The 22,790-nt window shown below is 41.8% G+C and overlaps 1 protein-coding gene across 2 annotated transcripts in view; it reads right to left on the bottom strand.

Annotated features, from left to right (window-relative positions):
• The window catches only part of XRCC2 (X-ray repair cross complementing 2), a 28,977-nt gene extending 17,050 nt beyond the window's left edge, over positions 1-11,927 (bottom strand). Inside the window, exon 1 of one of the 2 annotated variants that reach the window (XM_079151058.1) lies at positions 11,420-11,927. In XM_079151058.1, the coding sequence (XP_079007184.1) occupies positions 11,420-11,458 (39 nt within the window). In that variant the 5' untranslated portion in view covers positions 11,459-11,927. Of the gene's footprint in view, positions 1-10,977; positions 11,214-11,419 lie in introns of those variants that run through there. The other variant, XM_079151057.1, reaches the window with a different exon arrangement.
• Positions 11,928-22,790: the final 10,863 nt, after the last annotated feature.

Here is a 22,790-nt window from a genome sequence, read left to right as displayed (position 1 = left end):
AATATTTACCCAAAGTATAAGATCAATTACCCTTGTGCAGTGGTGCACACCTGTAATCCCAGCAACTCAGAAGGCTAAGGCTAGAGAACTTTCAAGTGTGTCAAGTCAGCCGCAGCAACTTAGCAAGGCTTTTCTCCAAAAACAAATAAAAGGCTGGGGATGTAGCTCAATGGTGGAGCATCCCTGGGTTAAATCCCCAGGACCACACACACACACACACACACACACACAAAAGTATAAGATGTATCAATGAATTTTAATGTATGAAAAGATACATAAAATTTTACATTGTACATTGCAATTAACCCTTAGAAATTATACTAGTGAAGCTTTGGTGCAGTTCCAAAGAATACCCACAGTTATCTTGAAATGCTCCTCCCCTTTATAACTATCCATCTTTGATAGGACAGAAGGTCTTCATAGACTTATTTAACTAGAACAATACACTGTAATAAACTGGATACAGGAAATAAACTCAGTTGACTTTTATTAAGCCATACATTAAAAAGATTTACAAATACATATAACAATGTACTTTTTTCATGGAATTTGTTTAAGAAAATGTAATCATTGTTCATAAAGATATATTTTTAATAATATTCAATGGGTTCATTATTGTCACTTGTACATGAAGATAATTTTAAAATTTCTATTTTACTGACAGATAATAACCCATATAAACAAAAGCTGTTTGAAACCCTCAATAATTTTTAAATGCTTAAATCAGTCCTGAGACCAAAAAGTGTAAGGACCACTGACTTCCAGGTTTCAGAGTTCAGCTTGAAAATAAGAGAAACTTTCAGACAAGATGGAGCATAGAATATACAGAACAACTCTTAAATATCTTTAAAAGCTTATGCACAAATTTATCAGAATTAACTTATGAAATTATTCTAATTGTTTACTCTCATCACTCAAAACTTCCCTCTACGAATTAGTAATATAGTATTCAAGACAGTATTATAATTTTGTTGATACAACTCTTCGACAAAGATGGTATTACTCTCCCTAATTATCTACCTGACCCAGCCAACGTGTATCTGATTTTCCACTGTTATTAAAAATCAAATTCACTTTCAAAGAAGGAAAACTGCACCATTGAGAATATTCACAATCATGTTTTACAATGTCAAAGCAGAATATACCAAATACAAAAGGGTGACAGGACCTGTCAGAACTTTGAATTAGATGCACCCTTAGGTTTAGGCTTAGAAATAATGGACAGTCTCACTACTTCATAGAAGTCAGTCTGTGAGATAAGAATTCTCAAACTTAGTAGAAAAGACCCTTAAAATCTGGCATATACTTGACTGGTTGTTATAAAAAATTGAAATTGATGTTGCCCAGATTTAAGGAATGGGTGAAAAGAAGCCAGGAATATTCAACCTGTGGTTTCAGAAGGGAAAGAAAGTTTGAGAAGTGATTAGTTCTGCTGACCTCTTATAAGAAATAAGTTCTGCTTGACATGATAGTTTAATCCTTCTGAAGACCTACCAGAACCAGTTTGGTGGCTACTAGAGTTTGGATCTTCAATGTCCTCTGAAGGCCTTGTGTTCAAGGTAACACTACTGGGAGGAGGTGGAACCTTTAGGAGGTGGGGTCTGGCAGAAGGGAGTTAGATCACGGGGGTGTGCCCTCAAAGGAGATATTGGGATGTTGGTTCCTTCTATTTTGGCTTTTTGGCCACCATGAGGTGAGGCAATTCTTCTGCTATGCCCTCCTACCATGATATATTTGCTTCACTTCAGGTCCAAAGACCATGGGCCAAGCACCCATGAGCTGAAACTTCACAAACTGAGCAAAAATAAACTTTTCCTCCTTTCCCTAACCCTAAATTGTTTATCTCTGGTATTTTATTTTACTTATTTATTTATTTACTTATTTTTGGTACCAGGTATTGAACCCAGGGGCACTTTACCACTGAGCCACCTCCCATTTTTATATTTTATTTAGAGACAGGGTCTTGCCAAGTTGCTGAGGCTGGCTTTGAACTCACAATCATCCTGCCTCAGCCTCCTGAACTGCTGGGATTACAGGCATGCATCACCACACCTGGCTTCAGTTATTACAGTGATAGCAAGCTGACTAACAGTATGACAACCATTAGGATAACTCAAATATAGCAGGGGACAGGCTCCAGGAACCCACGGAAGCCAAAATCCATATGTGTTCAAGTCCCTTACACAAACTGGCATATTTGCACACAGCATACCACATCCTCTTGTAGAACTGAAATCATCTCTAGAATCACTACAATCCCTATAACCATGTAGAGCCCATGTAAAGCATGGTTTAGGGAGTAATGACAAGAAAAAAGATCTGTATATATTTAGAAAAGACACAAGTATTTCTGATCCACGGTTGATCTAATCCATGAAGCAGAACACACAAGTAAGGAAGGTTAGCTGTACTTCTTGTTTCCTTAAGCAAACTTTCTGAGGTGGAGCTTCCTAACTAGGAAGGACACAATGGCTACAACCACGTCACTCTGTTGGCTTCACTAATATTTTTAACTAATAGATAGGGCATTTGGATTGAGTCAGTATCTGCTAGGTTTTATTGGTGTATTTTGTGGTATCAGCAGTACATATTTTATACACATTATCACCTTTGTCACATTACCCAATTTGTTGTTATTCAATTTTTCACATAGGAAAACTAGTAAATTCCAGAGTCAGAATTCAACCAAGATCTCTTTGACTCCCAAAGCCTAGAATTTTCCTACTAAGCCATCCAACCCCAGAGTCACAGTCACTGACTCTAACCAACTCTGAGCACAGGAACTAAACTGAACTTTTGTACCTACTATGCTGAAGGTGAAATCTGACCTCCTGTGTAGGCAACTAACTGCTTTGAACCACCTCTTAGTTCAAACTTTAATGCCAACAAAGAGCTCAGCACTACTAGAACGAGTAAACAGTCTGCAAAAGGGGTAATATTCAATTATATATAGATTCATTTGTGAACATTTCATGCAAAAATCAAATGAGTTCTAGGAGAGGCAGTTGTGGGATATACAGATATAGCAGAAAGAGTTGCTATCCTCAAAGAATTTAGTGGGGAGAATCAAAGGACTAAAAATAAGTATGATAAAATTGTGCAGGAGCTATGATAGAAATGTACATAAGGTACCATGGAAAGGGGGTGGCCAGTTTTGTCTATGTCAAGGCATCTTTAATTCTGAATGAGAGGTTCGACACATACTGTATTTTTTTCAGCTACATACAGTAGTCCCCCTCTTGTATAGTTTCAGTTACCTGTGGTCAACCAATCTCTGATATTTAAATGGAAAAATTCCAGAAAAAAAAATATGAGTTTTAAAGTGTACACCATTCTAAGTAGTATGATGTGACAGGCATAAATTATCCCTTCCTCCAGAGTATCCACACTGTAGATCCACCTGCCCATTAATTACAGTAACCATTTGTTATCAGATCGACTATAATCCTTGAACACAAAGCCCAAGAGCAGTGATGCTGGCAAATTGTATATATCCAAGAGAAGCATTAAAATGCTTCCTTTAAGTGCAAAGGGGAACGTTCTTGACTTAATAAGAAAAAATATGGTATGATCAAGTTTGCTAAGACCTCTGGTAAGAATAAACCTACTAGCTGTGAAACTGTAAAGAAGGAAAAATAAATTTGGCTAATTTTGCTGCTGCACCTCAACCTACAAAGTTAAAACCAAAGTACATGATAAGTGCTTAAGATGGAAATGGCATTAAATTTGTGTGTGTGTGTGTGCATAGGGGGAAAAAAGTAGTAGGGTTCTATACTATCCGTGGTTTCAGGTATCCATCAGGGGTCTTAGAACATATCCCCCACGATGGGGAATTGCTGTACAAAATGTACACTGATGGGTGAAAAAAATTTTTTTTTCTATCTGGAATCTCCTTACCCTATTCCTTCAATTAAATCCCTTAAGGTCTAGACTACTGAACGAATGAAAATTCTATGCATTTTCAAGGCCTATTCCTTCATGAGGCTATTTCCATACTTAAGAGGACATTACCAAGCCAGGCAATCCGAGCTACTTGGGAGGCTGAGGCAGGAGGATCATGATTTTGAGGCTAGCCTGGGCAACATAGTAATACCCCATCTCAAAAAAAAAAAAAAACAAAACAAAAAGCATGTTACTGGCCTGTCTCCCTTTTCTGGAATGTAAACACTTTAAAGGAAAAAGATCTTGGCTTACCACCACCAATTCCAAAATGCAATGCTTTATGCTTGGCAAAAACATAGAAGCTGCCTGCTAATTTAAAGGTAAAGAGAGCACAGGCAAGTAGAACTGAGGAAAGAATGAAGAGTATAAAGAATCTCAAACTATGATGTGACATATCATGTTTGCATAATCTATACAAACTTCTATTAAATAAAAGTCAAGGTGTATTCTTATGGCTATCGTCAAGATTCTTAACACACACTGATAAGAGTCCATTTTAGAGGGGGTAAATCTTTAATGTCTGTTAACTAGAACACATATCACATAGATTTTTTTTTAAACATAATTTAGTTATGGAAACACCTTTTCCATAAAGGAAGCACTTTATTGCTTCTACTAGACCAAGAAGAGCACTTAAAATGAACTAGAAATGAATGACATTGAGGCAAATGTGTATAAGACTCACTGGTTAAAAGTTCATTCCCCTCTCCCTTGGCCTTTTGTGATTAAATCTATTTGCAGATGGACTCCTGCAGTGCTTTCGAACCAGTGTAAACAATATAAAACATTACCTAAAAAAGTAAATATCCGGCTGGGGGTGTAGCCCAGTGGTAGAATGCCTGCTTAGCATGCAAGAGGCACTGGGTTTGATCCCTAGCACCACACACAGAAAAAAGCAAACATCCTAAATCAAATATTCACAACCCTACACTGTAAGAGGCCCAGCTGAATCAATTCTTAGTAGTTTTACTACTGATATGCAGAGGAAATTACTTTAAGAAAAATGTATACGTAACTAGTAACACACGGTTGTATACACAAGAGAAGCAGCTGGAATGAATAAGAAGGCAAGGGCAAGAAGCCTTAACACGTACATGAGCAATATAAAGTGTGGTCCTCAGCATGGACATTCCCTAGAATTAGAGGGCAGTCCTCTTCACATGGGAAATAAGACCCTCAGTCACTGAAAATTCAGATGCCCTTTAGGGTAGAGGACAAGGCTTGACCCTTGAATCAAGCATTTGTCTAAATCATATGGAAAAGGCAACTGTTATTCCATAGTACATGATTAAATTTTATTGTTTCTAAGTATATTCCCAAAAGGGCTGCTGCTTTCATAATAACTTTTTAAAAAAAGAACGCTGGGGTTAGGGTTGGGGTTCGGTGGTAGAGTGCTTGCCTAGCATGTGTGAGTCACTAGATTCAATTCTCAGCACCACATGTAAATAAATAAAGGTCCATCAACAACGAAAAAAAATTTAATAAAAAAGAAATAATGCTATTTGAAAATGAAAAACAGATACATAAAAAGTCAAGCACAAAGTATATATATCTACTTAAGCAGCATTAATTTCTAGCAGAATTTATAAGAACGAACTTTAACCTTAGGACGTTACAACAAATTAATTAATAATTCTAGTAAGGGCATACTTAAGATTTCATCAGAAAGTTATATACTCTGCTTCAAAACTTCATTTGGACAGAAAAATCAACCATATGCAAGTTCGTAGCAAGAAATGGGAAAGCACACAATCAAAACTGCAAGAGCTTTTGATGGTCGAATGCCACAAGCCTACTTGTAAGGGAGAAACTCCGCTGGACAAACACTTCTGGGGTACTCTCCCTCCTCTTTCCAATGTCCCCAGGGGAGAAGGATTCTTCTAGTGGGCAATGGTAACAGCAGGAATAAAGATATGTGCTGATCTGCTCCTTACTCTTCAACAGCCTGCCTGCATAAAGTAGGCATTCTCCTGGGTTCCTTCAGTCCTATGCTTGACAAAGGCAGGTCCTTCAGAGGGAAGGGAACTTTTTTATTTTGGTGCTGGGGATTAGAACCCAGGGCCTTGTGTGTGCAAGGCTGGCACTCTACCAACTGAGCTTTTATTCCCCAGGCCCTGGGACCTTTTTTTTTAGGAGTCATGTGATCAACAGTGGAGGTCCAGAATGAAGAGGACATAGAAAGGATGCTGCTGCACTGGCAACACAAAGGCCAGCGACAACTATGACAGGGTGTACTTTCAGTGGAAAATGAGGAGAAAAGCTAAAGGGGAGGAGTGGAGGGAAGAGACTGAACAGAGAGAACTATAAATATGTTGAAGTGAACCCCACAATTATGTGCAACTGTGATGTACTTAAAAAAAAAAAAAATGGGAGACAAGAAGTGGAGATCAAGGGCAGAAATACCGCTGCCATTCGGAGCACAGGAATGAACTGGGCGTGGCGGGGCACCAAGGTTTTGTTTTTGCCTACTGTTTTAAACTGGGATCCTGACGGGAAAAAGATTGATACAAAGATCAGAAAACAGGAAAATGACCTTAAGTGTGGTACTGACGGCAGGAGTGATGTCCCTGAGGAGGGGAAAGGGATGGATGAAATGCTTACCACACATGCAGAAGTTGCTTTCAGGAGCAAAAATCAGTATTTTAAAGGGAGGGAATTCAAGAAAATCAGTATATATATATTATTATCAATACAGATTTGATGAAAAAGTAGGAGCTGGCATATTGATATTTGATAATGAAGACTTCAGAGCAAAGAAAATTACTAGAGACAAGAAAGGACATTACATAACAAAGGATCAAGCCACCAGAAAGACAATGATCTTTAGTGTAGCGATATCAAACATCAGAGCCTCAAGATACGTGTAGCAAAACTAACAGAGCTGAAAGGAGCAGCAGACAAGTCCAATCGCAGCTGCAACTTCAACACTCACTTCTCAGCAACTGGCAGGACTGCTAGACAGACAATCAGCAGGACACAGACCTGAAACACTCCCGCAGGACCTCACCTAGAGAACGCCCCACCTAATAGCAGCAGGACACATAATTTTTCAAGCACCCATGGAACAAATTCATTGACAAAAAATATCCTGGGCCTTAGAACACATAACAAATTTAAAACAACCAAAATCAAACCAAGTGTGTTCTGACCACAATGGAAAAAAACTAGAAATCAGTACCGGAAAGACAACGGGAAAAATTAAGGGAGTTCTTACCAAATGTCTTGTATTTTCTCAACGACTCCAGGCAAGGTAGAAAGAAGAGGGAAGAGAGAAGAGAAAGGCATGAAATTCAACCATTAAACACAAACTGAGTACCTACTATAGGCCAAACACTACGGTAGACATGGCACCAAAGGCGTAAACCCAACAGGAAGCCAAATTTGCTCTCACGAACCCTCAATGCCAAGAATGGGAGTTAAAAAGGATGACAACATAAAAATGAAGTAAAATGTCAGGTGTGTTTAGTGTTAATATACAAAGAAGAGTGAGGCAAAAAGCAGCAGACAAAATCACAAGGGCAGGAGAGCAGACCACAGGTGCCCTGTGTGTACACACTGGGTAAGTGGAGATGGGGAAGAAGACAGAAGCCAGGAGGCCACTGCAAAAAAGTAGATTGTGGTGACAGGGCCCGGGAATGGCGGCAGTACAGCAGAGAAAAGTGGCCAAATCCAAGATACCAGTCGAGGGTATGGCAGATAGGATTTGCTAATGAAGTGGAATAATGTAAGATCCAAAAGAAAATGCAGATTCTAGGACAATTCCCACTTGTCTGGCTATGCTGCAGGTAGGATGCAGTTGCCATTTAATGAGATGGGAAGGTCTGAGGAGAAGGTTGAGGGTAAGTGTACATGTGTGGTGATAAATCAAGACTTCAGATAATGTAGTATAGTTTTAGTTAATGTAGAGTTTCGAGTTTAGTTTTTAACTTTCCCCACTGTCTTAATTTTGAAAAAATTTGAAACCGACAGGATTATATGAACATCCATACCCCTTCGCCTGGATTCATTAATTGCTAACATTTCAACAAATCTGCTTTAGCTTTTTCTTTTGTTGAACCACTTTCCCTCAAATAGTTTAGCTCCTCAGAAAAGACATTCTCCAGCATAACCACATTACAACTGTAACCTCACTACTACATCCAGGACCCTTCTCTGATATATATACATTTCTTTGTAGTTTTCCTGGAGCCAGGATTCAATCAAAGATGATGTTAAGTTTGAGAAGCCTAGGAAGCATATGTTTAGCTATGTCAAGAAGAAAACAGAATATATATATATGCATTTGGACTTCGGGGATAAGGTCAGATTTGAAGATACATTCTATGTGAGAATATGAATTACTCATGAGATGTAATAGGATTGAGTGCCCATTTGAAGTTGATGATTATAAATTTAAGGTGAAATGGATCTGCAGAGTTGTGTTTTTCTCTAGTCAGAGTTAAATGGGCAGAGACGCAATGACAATACACCTAACCATGGTTAGCTTAAGTAGGTTAGAGGTATAAAGAGGCAAGGAAATTTGTAGTCCTTATAATGAAGTAATTGTAAAGACAGAGCATGAATTCTATTCTGGGTGAAAAGGAAAGCAAAGATTGAAGGTGATAAGCATTGTTCTAAAAGCCTATTTGTACAAACCAATTACTATTTTAAAATAAATATTAAATATTTGTCATAGTTAATGTTTGCCTCTGGCAAAGAGGCCACCCTATATCTAAGAGAAAAAAATCAGTCATCATTATCAATATTTATAATGTTTACTACACAAAACTGTATTTAGTGGAAAGGCCACAAAGTACAGGAAATCACCTCCTACAGGTAGAGCAGAAAAGGAAATAAGAAAGTAGGCTTCTACCCTCTTTTACAAAGGTAGAAGCAGAGTTTAATGATATTCTAAATCACAAAGCTTGTTCCTGACCAAAGTCCAGCACTGTACATCCTGGCTTTCAAATTATGTTGTCAGAAAATTTCTGGAAGAACATAAAAATATTTACAGCATTGTCCTTGGTAAATGATAATGGGGATGGAAAGTTTCCAACTTTTTCATTTTAGAACTATTGGAATTTTTTAATAAACGTGCTACTTTAATAACAATAGGGTGGTTAGTTAACAGAAAGAAAGGGGGACTGGGGACATAGCTCAGTTGGTAGAGTGCTTGCCTCACAAACACAAGGCCTTGGGTTCAATCCCCAGCAGAGAGAGAGAGAGAGAGAGAGAGAAAAGAGAAGAGAGGAGAGAGAAAGCACAGTACCACTCTGCCATGCATAGCAACCAAAACTAGGCAGACACTTGCAACTTTTTATTTTGCAACTCCAAAACTCAAGACATCCCATCTCCTTTTTCTTTTGGTACTGAAGATTGACCCCAGGGCCTCACACACACTAGGCAAGAGCTCACTGAGCTACATCTCCAATCATCTTCATTTATTTTCTTGAGATGGAGACTTGCTGTTGCCTGGGAGGCCTCAAACTCCTGGGCTACAATGTTACTCCTTCCTAAGTCTCTTACATAGCTGGAATTACAGGCACACAAAACTTATAGCACACTGCTATTTAACAACTATAAGCAAATGAAACCATGGGTGTCTTTTCTGATAAAAATTCCACTGCTAATTATATGAATACATGGTTACAATGGATTCATTTATACCAAACTTTTTTCAAATGCTGTCTAAATTGATTGCTAGTATGTTTTCCACTTTGTGGCATCCCTAGAATCTGTTCTAAAATATTCTTTGCAATTTTGTTTTCTTGGTGATCCTATGAATGTCTCTTCCCTACCACTCACAGGAAAGGTGAACTCTTTTATAAGACTGTAATTCTAGTGAATTAAAATTTTCAAGTAGCTTATTTGTTTTTCACAGAGCTTATGGCTTCAGGTATCTTCTTCAATGTAATTCCTCCAAGCAAAGCCCATAAAGCAAACTAATGTGCAAAGAAAGAAAAGTGTCCCAATTAAGTAATAGCCACATAATTCCCAAAGACACAGAAAAAGAGGCTTAGTTGGTTTTGTTAAAAAGGAAAAAGAGGGTAGCACCAGTTACCTAGCTTCCTATTTTCTCTGTTTCACTTCAACCCACTCTGAATAATGAGCTAGATAACTCAGCTGATCTTCAGACAGACATGGTAAGTGAAGGATAAATGCTAAGTTCTTTGTTTCAAAACGTTTCTGTACTGGACTTCCACTTTTGGATGCTAGGCTTGTTCTGCCTGTGAAAGTCATCTAAGTTTAACCTGGGTTTCAAATGATCATTTAAAAATTTATTTATTTATTTGGGTACAAGGGACTGAACCCAGAGGCCTTCAGATACTAAGCCACATCCCCAGCCCTTTTTTATAAATATTATATTTAGACAGGGTCTCCCTAAGTTGCTTAGGGGCTCACTAAATTGCTGAGGCTGGCTTTGAACTCCTGATCCTCCCGCCTCAGCCTCCAGAACCCCTGGAATTACAGGCGTAGAACACTGTGCCCAACTAAATATGGCTTTAAGTGTAGCAGTTCTTAAACAGAGGCTTTACTCTTAAGGAGAGGTTGTCAAACTATGGCAACAGGTCAAATCCAAAAGGTTAGGAATGTGCTCATTTGGTTGCCAATTTTTGCCTGCCTTCAGTTTAGAACAGCAGAGTCCAGCAACTGTGACACAGACACAAGGCCTACAAAGCCTAAATATTTCCTATCTGGTCCTCCACAGAAAGTCTGTTTACCCTTCGGAGACCACTTCCTCTTCCCCATTTGTATAGGAGATCCTTCCCAACACTGCATCCCCTACACCCTTTGTCCCGATTATGCAGAACTACTTGTAATTCCCCAAAACACTGCCCTTGCTGAACTCCGAACCATGCATGTGCTACTCCCTCTGCTTCTCTTCCTCATGGTTCCACATCAAATGGTCATTAAGGCTTCGGTCAACTGCTGCCATTACTCTTCCACGATGCCAGCCCCTCCACTGGATAGCATGCTTTTACTGCATGAACTGTAGATTTCAAGGCAGCCTCGACAGCACCTTTTTTGGTACCGAAGTTGCCTCTGGTTTCTTACCCCTGCCGCTTGGCCGGTGGTCAACACACGATAACCAATCAACACCTGGTTTGATCCCTGAATAAATTCTTGCAGGGCTTGAAACGGCTCGCGTGGCTCCGGAACGAATTCTGAGATAACAGGGACCTGGTGCCATAAGCAGCCGCGGGTACCGGCGCAGCCTCCAGACGCTCCAGCCGGGCCCGCCTTCTGCTCGCTTCCTTGCCCAACGGGCGGTCTCATTTGGGGCCGCTCATTAGGGGCTTTCGGTCGCGACCAGGCGGCGAAGCGCCGGGGTTTTGCAGCGACCTGGCGCGGTGCGCCGGGCACGGTCGGGAAAGCCTCCGCTCGGCGCGCACTGCGGACTCCGAGCCGGCCCGGGGCCGGGGAGGGGCGGGCGGCGCGCCCCCCACCCAGCGCCCGCGAGCCCCGCCCGCCCGGCGTCCCCACCCGGGACTCTCACCTCGGTCCCCGACTCAGCCCTACAGAAGTCACTGCACATCGCCCCGGAGGCCTGGCGTACGGGAGGCTCAACTTTCCCGCCTCCGACGCCATTGACCGACGGCGTGGAAGACTCAGCCAGTCAGGGTCGCCGGCCGGCCGCCAACGGGAGCGCGCGTGCGCACCACGCAGGCCCTCGACCGCTGGGGGACGAGCATGCGCAGTGACGCTGCGGGCGCTCCGGGTGACGTCATTCTGCCGCGCCCTCGCGTCTCCTTGGAGACCGGAAGTCGGCTGGTGCCTTCGTCTTGTCGGTCCTGAGCCTGGGCTTCTTTCAGTGAGGCAAAACCGGCGTCTTGTGTTTGGTCTTTTTAACGATTAAAATGCACTTACTGAGCAGGCGGCCGAGTGTGCCCACTCGGCCGAAGCCTCCGGGGGCCGTGTGTGACTGGCGGGCCGTTCCGGGGAGGTGCGGAGCTCGCCCAGCCTGCGGACTCGGCGCGGCCGCGTCAGGGCCGGAATCCCGCTGCGGTGGGGGCGACGCCCGTCGGTTACTCGCACGGTCGCCTGCCCGTGCTCGCCCGCCGCCCGCGTCCTCTGCCGCGCGCTGCTTCGGGCGCGCCCGGCGAGTCGGCCCTGGGCTGCGGCAGGACCGGGCCGGCACGCGGCCGCTGGGCGCTAGGGCCCCGGTCGTGACAGCGGGTGGCGCGGGCTCGGCGCCCGCGCGCTGGGTCGGCCCTCCGTCCTCAGGCCCGGAGCTGCGGCCTCGCGCCCCGCCTCGCAGACCAGGAGGCCGAGCCGCCGCGGCCTGTGTTGCCGCGTCGACCCGACGGCGGTGGGTTCACGGAGCGACGGGAAGTGTCACGCAGGCCGCGGTGCAGACGGAGGAAGAAGGTGACGGTGCCTGAAGTCGCGCGCGCTCCGATGCCGACGGGAAGCGTGTGCAGACGTGGCGCTTGGAGCGGACTCCGGTGGGCGGGTGGCACAAGCCTGCGGTAGAGCGAGGCCGGCGGGTCGGGCTGGAGACCAGCTTCAGCAACGTGGCGAGACCTGCCTCAAAATAGAAATGGCGGGGCTGGATTGCAGCCCTGCAATAGGAGGCCCTGGTCCAGGGCCCAGGGCCCAGGGCCGTGCGCGCGCCTCGGGAAGGGTGTCTGCAGTTGGGAGGCCGAGAAGCAAGCTTGGAAAGCAGCGTCGCACACGAGCAGAGGCCTCCTCCGCTATGATCAGAAACAAAGTCAAAAACACGTGCAGATGCAGGTGAGTTCCAGGTGAGAAGTTCAAAAAGGTGGAAAAGTCCTAGTCTGAGGACCTGTTTTTTCTTGGAAGTAGAAAGCAGAAAGCACGGTCATGTTCTGAGCCCAGTTAAATTCTTCATCTGAAAACTAAGGTGTACAACTAAGCATCAAAATGATTGTCACCCTATCCACAGGCTCCATTAAAATCCCTCCTCAGAAAACCATCCTGGGTCCACGTTAGTACACAGAGGAGTGGGTAAGGGAAGACTAAAGCGTTACATGGTGTTGTGGGCGCGGGGCTGGGGATGGAGCCCAGGGCCTTGCGCATGTCAGGCAAGCACCACCACCCAGCTACATCCGCGGCCCCAAAGTGCAATACTAATTAATATAGAGGATGGCAGTGATTATTTTAACTAGGAAATTTTTCCTGCTTTACTTTTCTATAATGTCATTTAATACTCAGCATCTTAGAACTGTTCCATCGCACAGACCTTCTATACTGATTTCACACAGTGACGTCACCTAACAGCGGCACTTCTCAGAACCTGTCCCCACTGTTCAGTGGCACGTGAGTGTAGTAGAATTGGCCATCAGTAGCAGGATGACTAATGGACTCCTGGAGTGGAAGAGCTTTATGCAAGGACATAATTTTCTACCCATCTACTCTTCAGTTTTTATTAAAAAGCCTAGGGAATAGCATGTTCTTAAGAAATGTTCTCATATGTTGCTCATTATATAAATCAGAATGTTTTTATTTATAAGTCACAGAAAATCCCACACTTATTTAATTAAACAATTAATGACATTTATTGAGTCACAAAAGTGGAAGTCCAGAGATAAGACAGGCTTCAAGGTTATTTTAGCTGAGAGGATCTGTTGGGCAAACATGAATGTAGTTTCTCTCTTATCAGATGCAGTCTCTATCTGGCTCTTCTAGGGTGGGAACACACCTGAAATATTGACAATGACCAGGTCATGATCATGGGTTAGTTAGCTTGGTCCTGAGCCATATGCCCCACTTCTAGATCCAGGGGTAGGGATCTATTCTTTCAAAATATATAGGCTCTGTGGAAAGGTGTGGGTAACAGTAAATTACAACACCATCAAAGTCCACATGGTTAGCCTGGAGCAGAGCATGATTGGAAGCAGGGGAGGTACCCTCTGTTTTCATTGCACCCTCCATGATGAGGACCCAGATATCCAAAGCCATATGTAGGTCACCTCCCTCTTCCATTCCACCCCCTTCTCTACAGAGTAGGTCCTTCATGACAAATAGATAAGTGAGAAGGAAGGCTGTACAGGTGAGTAGCTGTCCTAGGCTGAAAGAGTTATTTCCCACTGTTCATTAAGTGCATAGCTGTTTTTGTGGGCTGTCTTGTACAGCACGGTTTGAAAGTACTTCAATTTTAATGCTCAGAAAACATCACTTCTAGTTAAAAAGTAGGTCTGATGAACTCTCATAAATGGTTGGTAGAAAGGCAATCATATAATCTTTTGGAAGGGAATTTGGTGATTTCTAACAAAATAACACATTTATTAACCTTTTGACTCAGTGATCCTACTTCATAGTCATACTTTCAACATTGCAAAAACATATATGAAAAAAGCATGTTGCAGCCTTGCTTATAATTACAAAATATTGGAAATAACCTAAACACCCATATGTAGAAGAGTGGCTGAGTAAAATATGCTATTGCCAGCCAGGTACACTAGCACACACAATTTTGGCTACTTAGAAGGTTGACACAGGAGGATCACAAGTTTGAGGTCCACCTGGGCAACTTAATGGAAACTTCTCTCAAAATAAAAATTTTTAAAAGGGCTGGGGATGTAGCTCAGAGGTATAATGTTCCCAGGCTTAATCCCCAGTGCACACCCACCAAAATCCTACCACTATTAAAAAAAAAAAAAAAAAAAGAAAACGAACAAGAGCAGACCTCAACAGATCAGCAAGCTGTCTTTATTAAGCAGTGGCAGAACAGCACATTTTCAGGGGAGAAAATGACAACTGGTTACAAGAGGGATCTGTTTTTTATAGGTTTTAATGAGTTAATCATACAGAATGTTTAGTGTGACTTAATCATTAGAGACTTGGAATATGCTGGTTGGGATACTAGTTGGTCAGGTTCAAAGCCCAAATCAGGAAACTAGTTTGTAAGAGTTCTAAACCCACTGTTACTGGGATGAAGGTCCAGAGTCCAAAGCCCATTGTTTGCCTTCTTTCTCCCTGAGGGATGATATTCCATATCCTTCAACCACCACAAAGTGGTGCACTGTGCAGCTATAACAAAAAACAGCAAAGAACTCTACACACGGGGTGATTTCCAGAATATAGTGTTAAGGGGAAAATCAATTGAAAGGAGAACTTCATAGGTTTCATGTAAGAAAGAAAGGGGAAAAAATTATTGAAAATATACATGTTTCTGCTCCTTTGGCAAAAAGAAACAATAAGACATTATTTACAGAGGATAAAAGGAAATGGAAATGGATGGAAAAGGCAGGAATAAAAATAAGGTGTCATCACTGGATAGATCTTTCAAACAAAACTAAACAAAGAAACCATAGAACTCAGTAACACAACCAATAACTTACACTTAATAGACATATATAGAATATTCCATCTAGCAACGAGCGAATACACTTTCTTCTCAGCAGCACATGGAACCTTCTCTAAAATGAACCATGTTATGCCACAAAGCAGCCCTTAGGAAATGCAAAAAAATAGAGATACTACCTTGTGTTCTATCCGATCATAATGGAATGAAATTAGAAATCAGTGACAAAAAAATTACTCCAACACCTGGAGACTAAATAATATGCTATTGAATGAAGCATGGATAACAGAAAACACCAGGGAGGAGATAAATTTCTTAGAGGTAAATGAGAATGATGATGAAACACATCAAAATCTCTGGGACACTATGAAAGCAGTACTAAGAGGAAAATTCATTGCATGGAGCACATTCAAGAAAAGAATTAAGTCAACTAAATGACCTAACATTACATCTCAAAGCCCTAGAAAAAGAAGAAAAGTACTAGAACTACACCAAAAGTAGTAGAAAACAGGAAATAATTAAAATCAGAGCTGAAATCAATGAAATTGAAACAAAAACAATTCACAAAACTGACAAAAACTTGGTTCTTTGAAAAAGTAAACAAAATAGACAAACCCTTAGCCACACTAACAAAGAGAAGGAGAAACTCAAATACTAAAATTCATGACAGACACCACTGAAATATGTAACAATGAGAAGCTACTTTGAAAATCTATACTCCAACAAAATAGAAAATATTGAAGACATTGACAAATTCCTAGAGACATATGATCCTCCCAAACTGAACCAGGAGGACATACACAATTTAAACAGATCAATTTCAAGCATTTAAATAGAAGAAGCCATGAAAAGCCTATCATCTAAGAAAAGCCCAGGATCAGACGAATTCTCAGCCGAGTTCTACAAGACCTTCAAAGAAGAACTCATTCCAGTACTTCTCAAAGTATTCCAGGAAATAGAAATGAGGGAAACCTTCCAAACTCATTCTATGAAGCTAGTATTACCCTCATACCCAAACCAGACAAAGACATATCAAAGAAAGAAAATTTTAGACTGATATCTCTGATGAATATAGATGCAAAAATCCTTAAAATCCTGGCAAATCACATACAAAAACATTAAGAAGATAGTGCACCATGATCAAGTGGGGTTCATTCCAGGAATGCAAGGTTGGTTCAACATCACATCAATAGACTTAAGAATCATATGATTATTTCAATTGATGCAGAGAAAGTGTTCAACAAAATACAACACCCCTTCATGCTTGAAACTAGAAAAAATAGGGATAGTAGGAACATACCTCAGCATTGTAAGGGCTATTTTTGCTCTGCCCATGGCCAACATCATTCTTAATGGAGAAAAACTGAAAGCATTTCCTTTAAAAATGGGAACAAGACAGGGATGCCCTCTTTCAGAACTTCTATTCAACATCATCCTTGAAATGCTAGCCAGAACAATTAGACAGACTAAAGAAATTAAAGGGATAAAATTATGACATTTGCAGGCAAATGGATGAAATTGGAGAATATCATGCTAAGTGAGATAAGCCAATCTCAAAAAGCCAAAGGACGAATGATATCGCTAATAAGTGGAGGTTGACACATAATGGGGGGGAGGGAAGGGTTAGAGTTAGGGTTAGGGAGGGGGGCAAGTATGGAGGAAGGAACTACTGTATAGAGGGTAAAGAGGGGTGGGAGGGGTGGGGGGAAGGGAAAAAAATAACAATGAATCAAACAACATTGCTCTATGTAAATTTATGATTACACAAATGGTATGCCTTTACGCCATGTACAAACAGAGAAACAACATGTATCCCATTTGTTTACAATAAAAAAAAAAAAGAAAAGAAAAAAAAAAAAAAGAGCTCCTTATGACCAAAAAAAAAAAAAAAAAAAAAAAAGAAATTAAAGGGATACGAATAGGAAAAGAGGAACTCAAGCTGTCACTATTTGCTGATGACATGATTATTTAGAGCATCCAAAAAACTCCACCAGAAAACTTCTAGACCTCATAAATGAATTCAGCAAAATAGCAGGATAAAAATCACACATAAATCTAAAGCATTTTTATTCATAAGCGATTAAACGTCTGAAAGGGAAATGAGGAAAACAACTCCATTCACAGTAGCCTCAAAAAAATAAAATACTTGGGAATCAATCTAACCAAAGAAGTGAAAGATCTCTACAATGAAAACTACAGAACATTTAAAAAATTGAAGAAAAGCTTAGAAGATGGGAAGATCTCCCATGTTCTTGGATAGGCAGAAGTAATATTATCAAAATGGTCATACTTCCAAAGGTGCTATACAGATTTAATGCAATTCCAATTAAAATCTTAATGGCATTTCTCATAGAAACAGAAAAAGCAATCATGAAATTCATCTGGAAGAACAAAAGACCCAGAATAGCCAAAGCAATCCTGAGCAGGAAGAGTGATGCAGGAGGTATCACAATACCAAACCTTAACTCTTCTATAGAGCAATAATAACAAAAATGGCATGGTATTGGCACCAAAACAGACAGGTAGACCAATGGTACAGAATAGACGATATGGAGACATCCCCACATAAGTACAGTTATCTCATACTAGACAAAGGTGCTAAGAACTTACACCTGAAAAGACAACCTGTTCAACAAATGGTGCTGGCAAAACTGGAAATCCATATGCAGTAAAATGAAATTAAACCTATCTCTCACCCTGCACAAAACTCAACTCAAAATGGATCAAGGATCTAGGAATTAGACCAGAGACCCTGCACCTAATAGAAGAAAAAGAATCTCCATCAAGTTGACGTAGGACCAGACTTCCTTAACAAGACCCCCATAGCACAAGAAATAAAAGCAAGAGTCAATAAATGGGACAGATTCAAACTAAAAAGCTTTTTCTCAGCAAAGGAAATAATGTGAAAAGACAGCCTACAGAGTAGGAGAAAATCTTTTCCATACACACTTCAGACAGAGCACTAATCTCTAAAGTTTATAAAGAACTTAAAAAACTTTTACACCCAAAATAGTAAGAACCCAATCAATAAATGGGCTAAGGAACTGGGCAGACATTTCACAGAAGAAAATATACAGGTGATCAACAAATATATGAAAAAGTGCTCATCACTTTTAGAGAAATGCAAATTAAAACCACCCTAAGATTTCACCTAACTCTAATTAGAATGGCTATTATCAAGAACACAAGCAATAATAAGTGTTGGCGTGGATACATTGATGGTGGAGTTGCAAATTGGTGCAACTACTCTGGAAAGCAGTATGGAGATTCCTCAGAAAACTTGGAATAGACCCACCATTTGACCCAGCTATCCCACTCCTTGCTTTATACCCAAAGGACTTAAAATCAGCATACTACAGTGATGCAGACACATCAATGTTCATAGCAGTTCAGTTCACAATAGCTAGATAGTGGAACCAACCAAGATGCCCTTCAATTGATGAATGGATAAAGAAACTGATATATATACACAATGGAATATTACTTGGCCATAAAGAAGAATAAAATCATGGCCTTTGTTGGTAAATGGATAAAGTTGGAAAACATCATGCTAAATGAAATAGGCCAAGCCCAAAAAACCAAAGGCCAAATCTTTTCTCTGATAAGTGGATGACGATACATAATGAGGTGCCGGGGGGCGGGGGGGAGGAGAATGAAGGAACTTTGAATGGTTTAGAGGAAAATGGGGTGGGAGCGGGTGGGGTCAGAAAGATAGTAGAATGAAACAGACAGTATTACCCTACATATATTTATGATTATGTGAATGGTGTGAATCTACATTGTGTACAACCACAGAAATGAAAAGTTGTACCGCATTTGTGTACAATGAATCAAAATGCAGTCTGTAAAAATAAATTTTAATTAAAAAATAAAGAATACTTCATAGGAACACCTGTAATCCCAGTTATTCTGTAGACCGAGAGAGGAAAAGGTCAAGGTGGAGGCAAGCTTCAGCAACTTGGGGAGAACCTGTTGCAAGAGAAAAGTAGGGGTGGGTGGGTACGGGGATGCAGCTCAGTGATAGAGCCTCCCTGAGCTCCACCTGCAGTGAAAACAAACAAACAGGCTGGGCCTGCATGTGTGAGGCACTGGATTGGATCCTTAGCACCACATAAAAGTAAACAAAGGCATTCTGTCCATCTGCAACTACAAAAAAAAATTTGAAAAAAAAAAATTGTTTTCTACAAACAAGCAAACCCTTCGTCAGAGGCCCTGTGTATTTTCTGCTGCATCACGTCATGAGATATTTCATGAGATATTTCGTAACTGGTTGTCTACCCCACCCCCAGTACTGGGGGTTGAACCCAGGAGCTTCTGACCTCTGAAACGCTGAGCCACATACCCAGCCCTTTCATTTTATTTTGAGCCAGATTAGCCTCAAACTTGTCAGGCTCCTGACTGGCTGGGACTTCAGGTGTAGACCACCCTGCCTAAATGGTTGTCTCACTTTTAATGGTACTAATACTGATCAGATACTCAAAAGGATCAGTCTGATCCCCTTATTATAAAGTTCACCATCTTTCTTTTTAAAGGTAGATATCATATATATGTATCAACAATGGACACAGTCTAATGTTGACATCTTGCCCAGGAATAGAGATCTTCACAATAATGGTCCATTATCCTAACATAGAACTATGGTTGAAGATCCATGTCAGTCCTGTTACTGCAAAGCATCATGGGGAAGAAATATTTTTAAGAAGAGACTAATTTTTTAAAGTGCATTACACAGGTAAAGCTCAAAGGCATTTCAGAAATTATGACTGGGAACCAAGAACATGATTTGGGAGATCTTGATTATGAAGCTTTGAAGAAATGTCTAAATCGCAAGGGAGTGCTGGCCTAGCAATGGCAAGGCTCTGGGTTTTATCCCCAGCACAGCAAAAATAAGTAAATAAGACAAATCGGGGGCAAAAAAAGAAAAGAAGGAAAGGGATGAGGTGAGGCACACTTTTTAAAGTAACAACTTTTTCTTTTCTTTGGTACTGAGGATTTAACGCAGCGGTGCTTTATCACTGAGCTCCATCCCCAGGCCTTTTTATTTTTTATTCTGAGAAAGAGTCTCAGTAAGTTGCCCCAGTTGGTCTCCAACTTGAAATCCTCCTGCCTCAGCCTCCTCAGTCATTGAGATCACAGGCCTGTGCCAATGTTCCTGGTCATAAAGTACATTTTTATGTTCTACGGGAATTGAATGATCGCTAAATCACTCACGGAAGGACCCACTTCTGGATAATTCTCACCGTCACCGCTTGTTCTCCCCTTCCTCCTCCCCCTCCTCCCCGTCCTCCTCCGCCTCCTCACGTCGCAGGGGGGGTCACTCGTTCTGGTCATGAATAGCCATCTGCTCCTCTTACGTGCTTCCTGCAGTCAGTCCCTTTCCCAGTCCTCGCCTCCTTCCTGCCTGGCGACCGCTCGCGTGTCCGCACTTCTGGCAACAAGTGGCTCTGCCTGGAAGGCGTGTCCGCGACGGTGGTGGCGACCGTCCGGGTGCCGGCCGGGACCTTCCTTAGTAGTGGCGACCGACCCGGGTGCCGGCCGGGACCTTGACGCTTTCTGAGCTTTCGCGCTGCCTTTGCTCCCCGGCGGCCGGGCAGGGCGGAATGCGTGGCCCTTGCAAACTGCCTTTCCAGGTTCCCAGCTTCTGACTCAGCATAGCCAGGAGGAGGCCCAAGGGAGGACAGAGGCAGAGGAAGCGGAAAGGGAAGCCCGCGCCGGCTCCTTCGGCTCCTTTCTCTGCCTGTCCTCGCCAGGCTGCCCCACAGCGCCTCTCCCGAGCCCTGGTTCCCTCCGGACCACCTGCCACAGGCAGCCTCTGCAGGCGACCTCAGACCCGCGTGGGGGTCTCATTCTTTCCTCCTCCCTCTCCCTTCGACCTCTGGGTGGTGTGATGACTTCTGCCCTTGCCATCAGGCTGTGGGATCTGTCCCGTCTGGTTGATCAAGTGTCTTATGACTTCTGCAATCAATTCCCTGTACTAAATTCTCTCCGTTTTCAAATAGCCGATGTGGTTCTGTGTTCCTGGTGAGTCCCCAGCTTCTACAGTTTTCCCCTTCCTAAGGCAACACTTATTCTTTAAGGTCTCTGTCCCTCTCTGTGTATTGAATTCTGACTGCTGTAGCAAGGTCCACGCATGCTTATCCACATCCACGGTGATCCTCCAATTTCTGCTACCACAGACAACATTTTGGTGAGTGTCTGTCCCCTGTCCCTCACCCGCCGGTGCTGGGGATCAAACACAGGAGCTCATGCATGCTACAAGCGCTGTGTCACTGAGCTACATCCCTTGGCTGGTATTGTATATATGTCTCCGTTGGATATTCTGTAAGTCTTTTCTGCAGTGTACACTCTGGGATGGGATGGGATGGACAGGCTGTGAAGTAGATACATCTTAGCCTGACTCTGTCCAGCCAGGTCACCGTGCAGCTCCATGGACAGTTTCCTTGCTCCTGACATCTCCCGATGTCTTTTGGCATCATTCTATTTTACGGTCCACTTACATGAAATGTCCAGAGAAGAACAATCCAAAGACAGACAGGAGATCCAGAGTTGCCCGGGGCAGGAGGAAATGGAAGTGTGGAGGCTGAAGGCTGATGGTTGCAGTGTATTATGGGGGCGGGGATCAGATGTTCCTAAGTTAATAGTGGTAATGAATTAACAATTCTGTGAATACTCTAGCAGCCATTTAATTGTACACCATAGTGGGTGAATTGTATGGTATGCAGATCTATCTCAATAAAGCTGTTTTTTTAAAAAGTATGAGATTTTGACTTCAGAAAAATGGGAGTTGGTAAATGGCTATAATGAGGTATCCTTTAAAAAAAAAAACAGTAGCAACTTTTTTGGAGGGGGGCTGGTGGGAATCCAACCCGCACTTGGACCTGTATGGAAGTGCTCTGCACCTGGGCTGCACTCAGTCCTGTTTTAAAAATTTGAGACAAGTTCTCACACAGGCTGGTCTTACCTGACATCTTCTTGCCTCAGCCTCCTGAGTAGCTCGTATTACAATCAGGTGCTACTGAGCCCAGCTTAAAAAAAAGAATTTAAAAAATATTTTTATCCACAACTATACACTACTCAGTTTGTATGTAAAAACATTTTTACTTCTTAGAGACTGCTTTTCTACCCACTCGTGTGTCTCTTTTAGGTTTTATGGTATAGGACTTTCAATTCCCTTTTTATATTTATAGACATATGAACAAGATCATTATAATAGAAATGTATTATATAGATAGGGATGGAATTGACAGAATTATCTTACTTTTAGGAGGTAAAATTTTTTTCAAAGGAAGATTTAATAAGACTATTCCAGACTGAATCGGAATAATCATTTAGTGTAGCAGTTCTCAAACTTCTGGGGTTAAAAACCCTGTACATTCTTCAAAGTTACTAAGGGGCTGGGAATGTAGCTCAGTGGTAGAGCACTTGCCTCACTCACATAAGGCCCTCGATTTGATCCCCAGCACTGAAAAAAATTATCAAAGACACAGAGAGCTTTAATGTAGATTATATTTATGGATATTTACTATTCTATATATATTGAGAAATATCTGTTTATTCAATTCAACATGTCAACATAAAAAAAGATTTTATTGAAAATAGT

The sequence above is a fragment of the Sciurus vulgaris genome, assembly GCF_902686455.1.
Source record: "Sciurus vulgaris genome assembly, chromosome: 8".
In the NCBI taxonomy this organism is placed as follows: Eukaryota; Metazoa; Chordata; class Mammalia; order Rodentia; family Sciuridae; genus Sciurus; species Sciurus vulgaris.
This window is presented reverse-complemented; position numbering and strand designations above follow the sequence as displayed.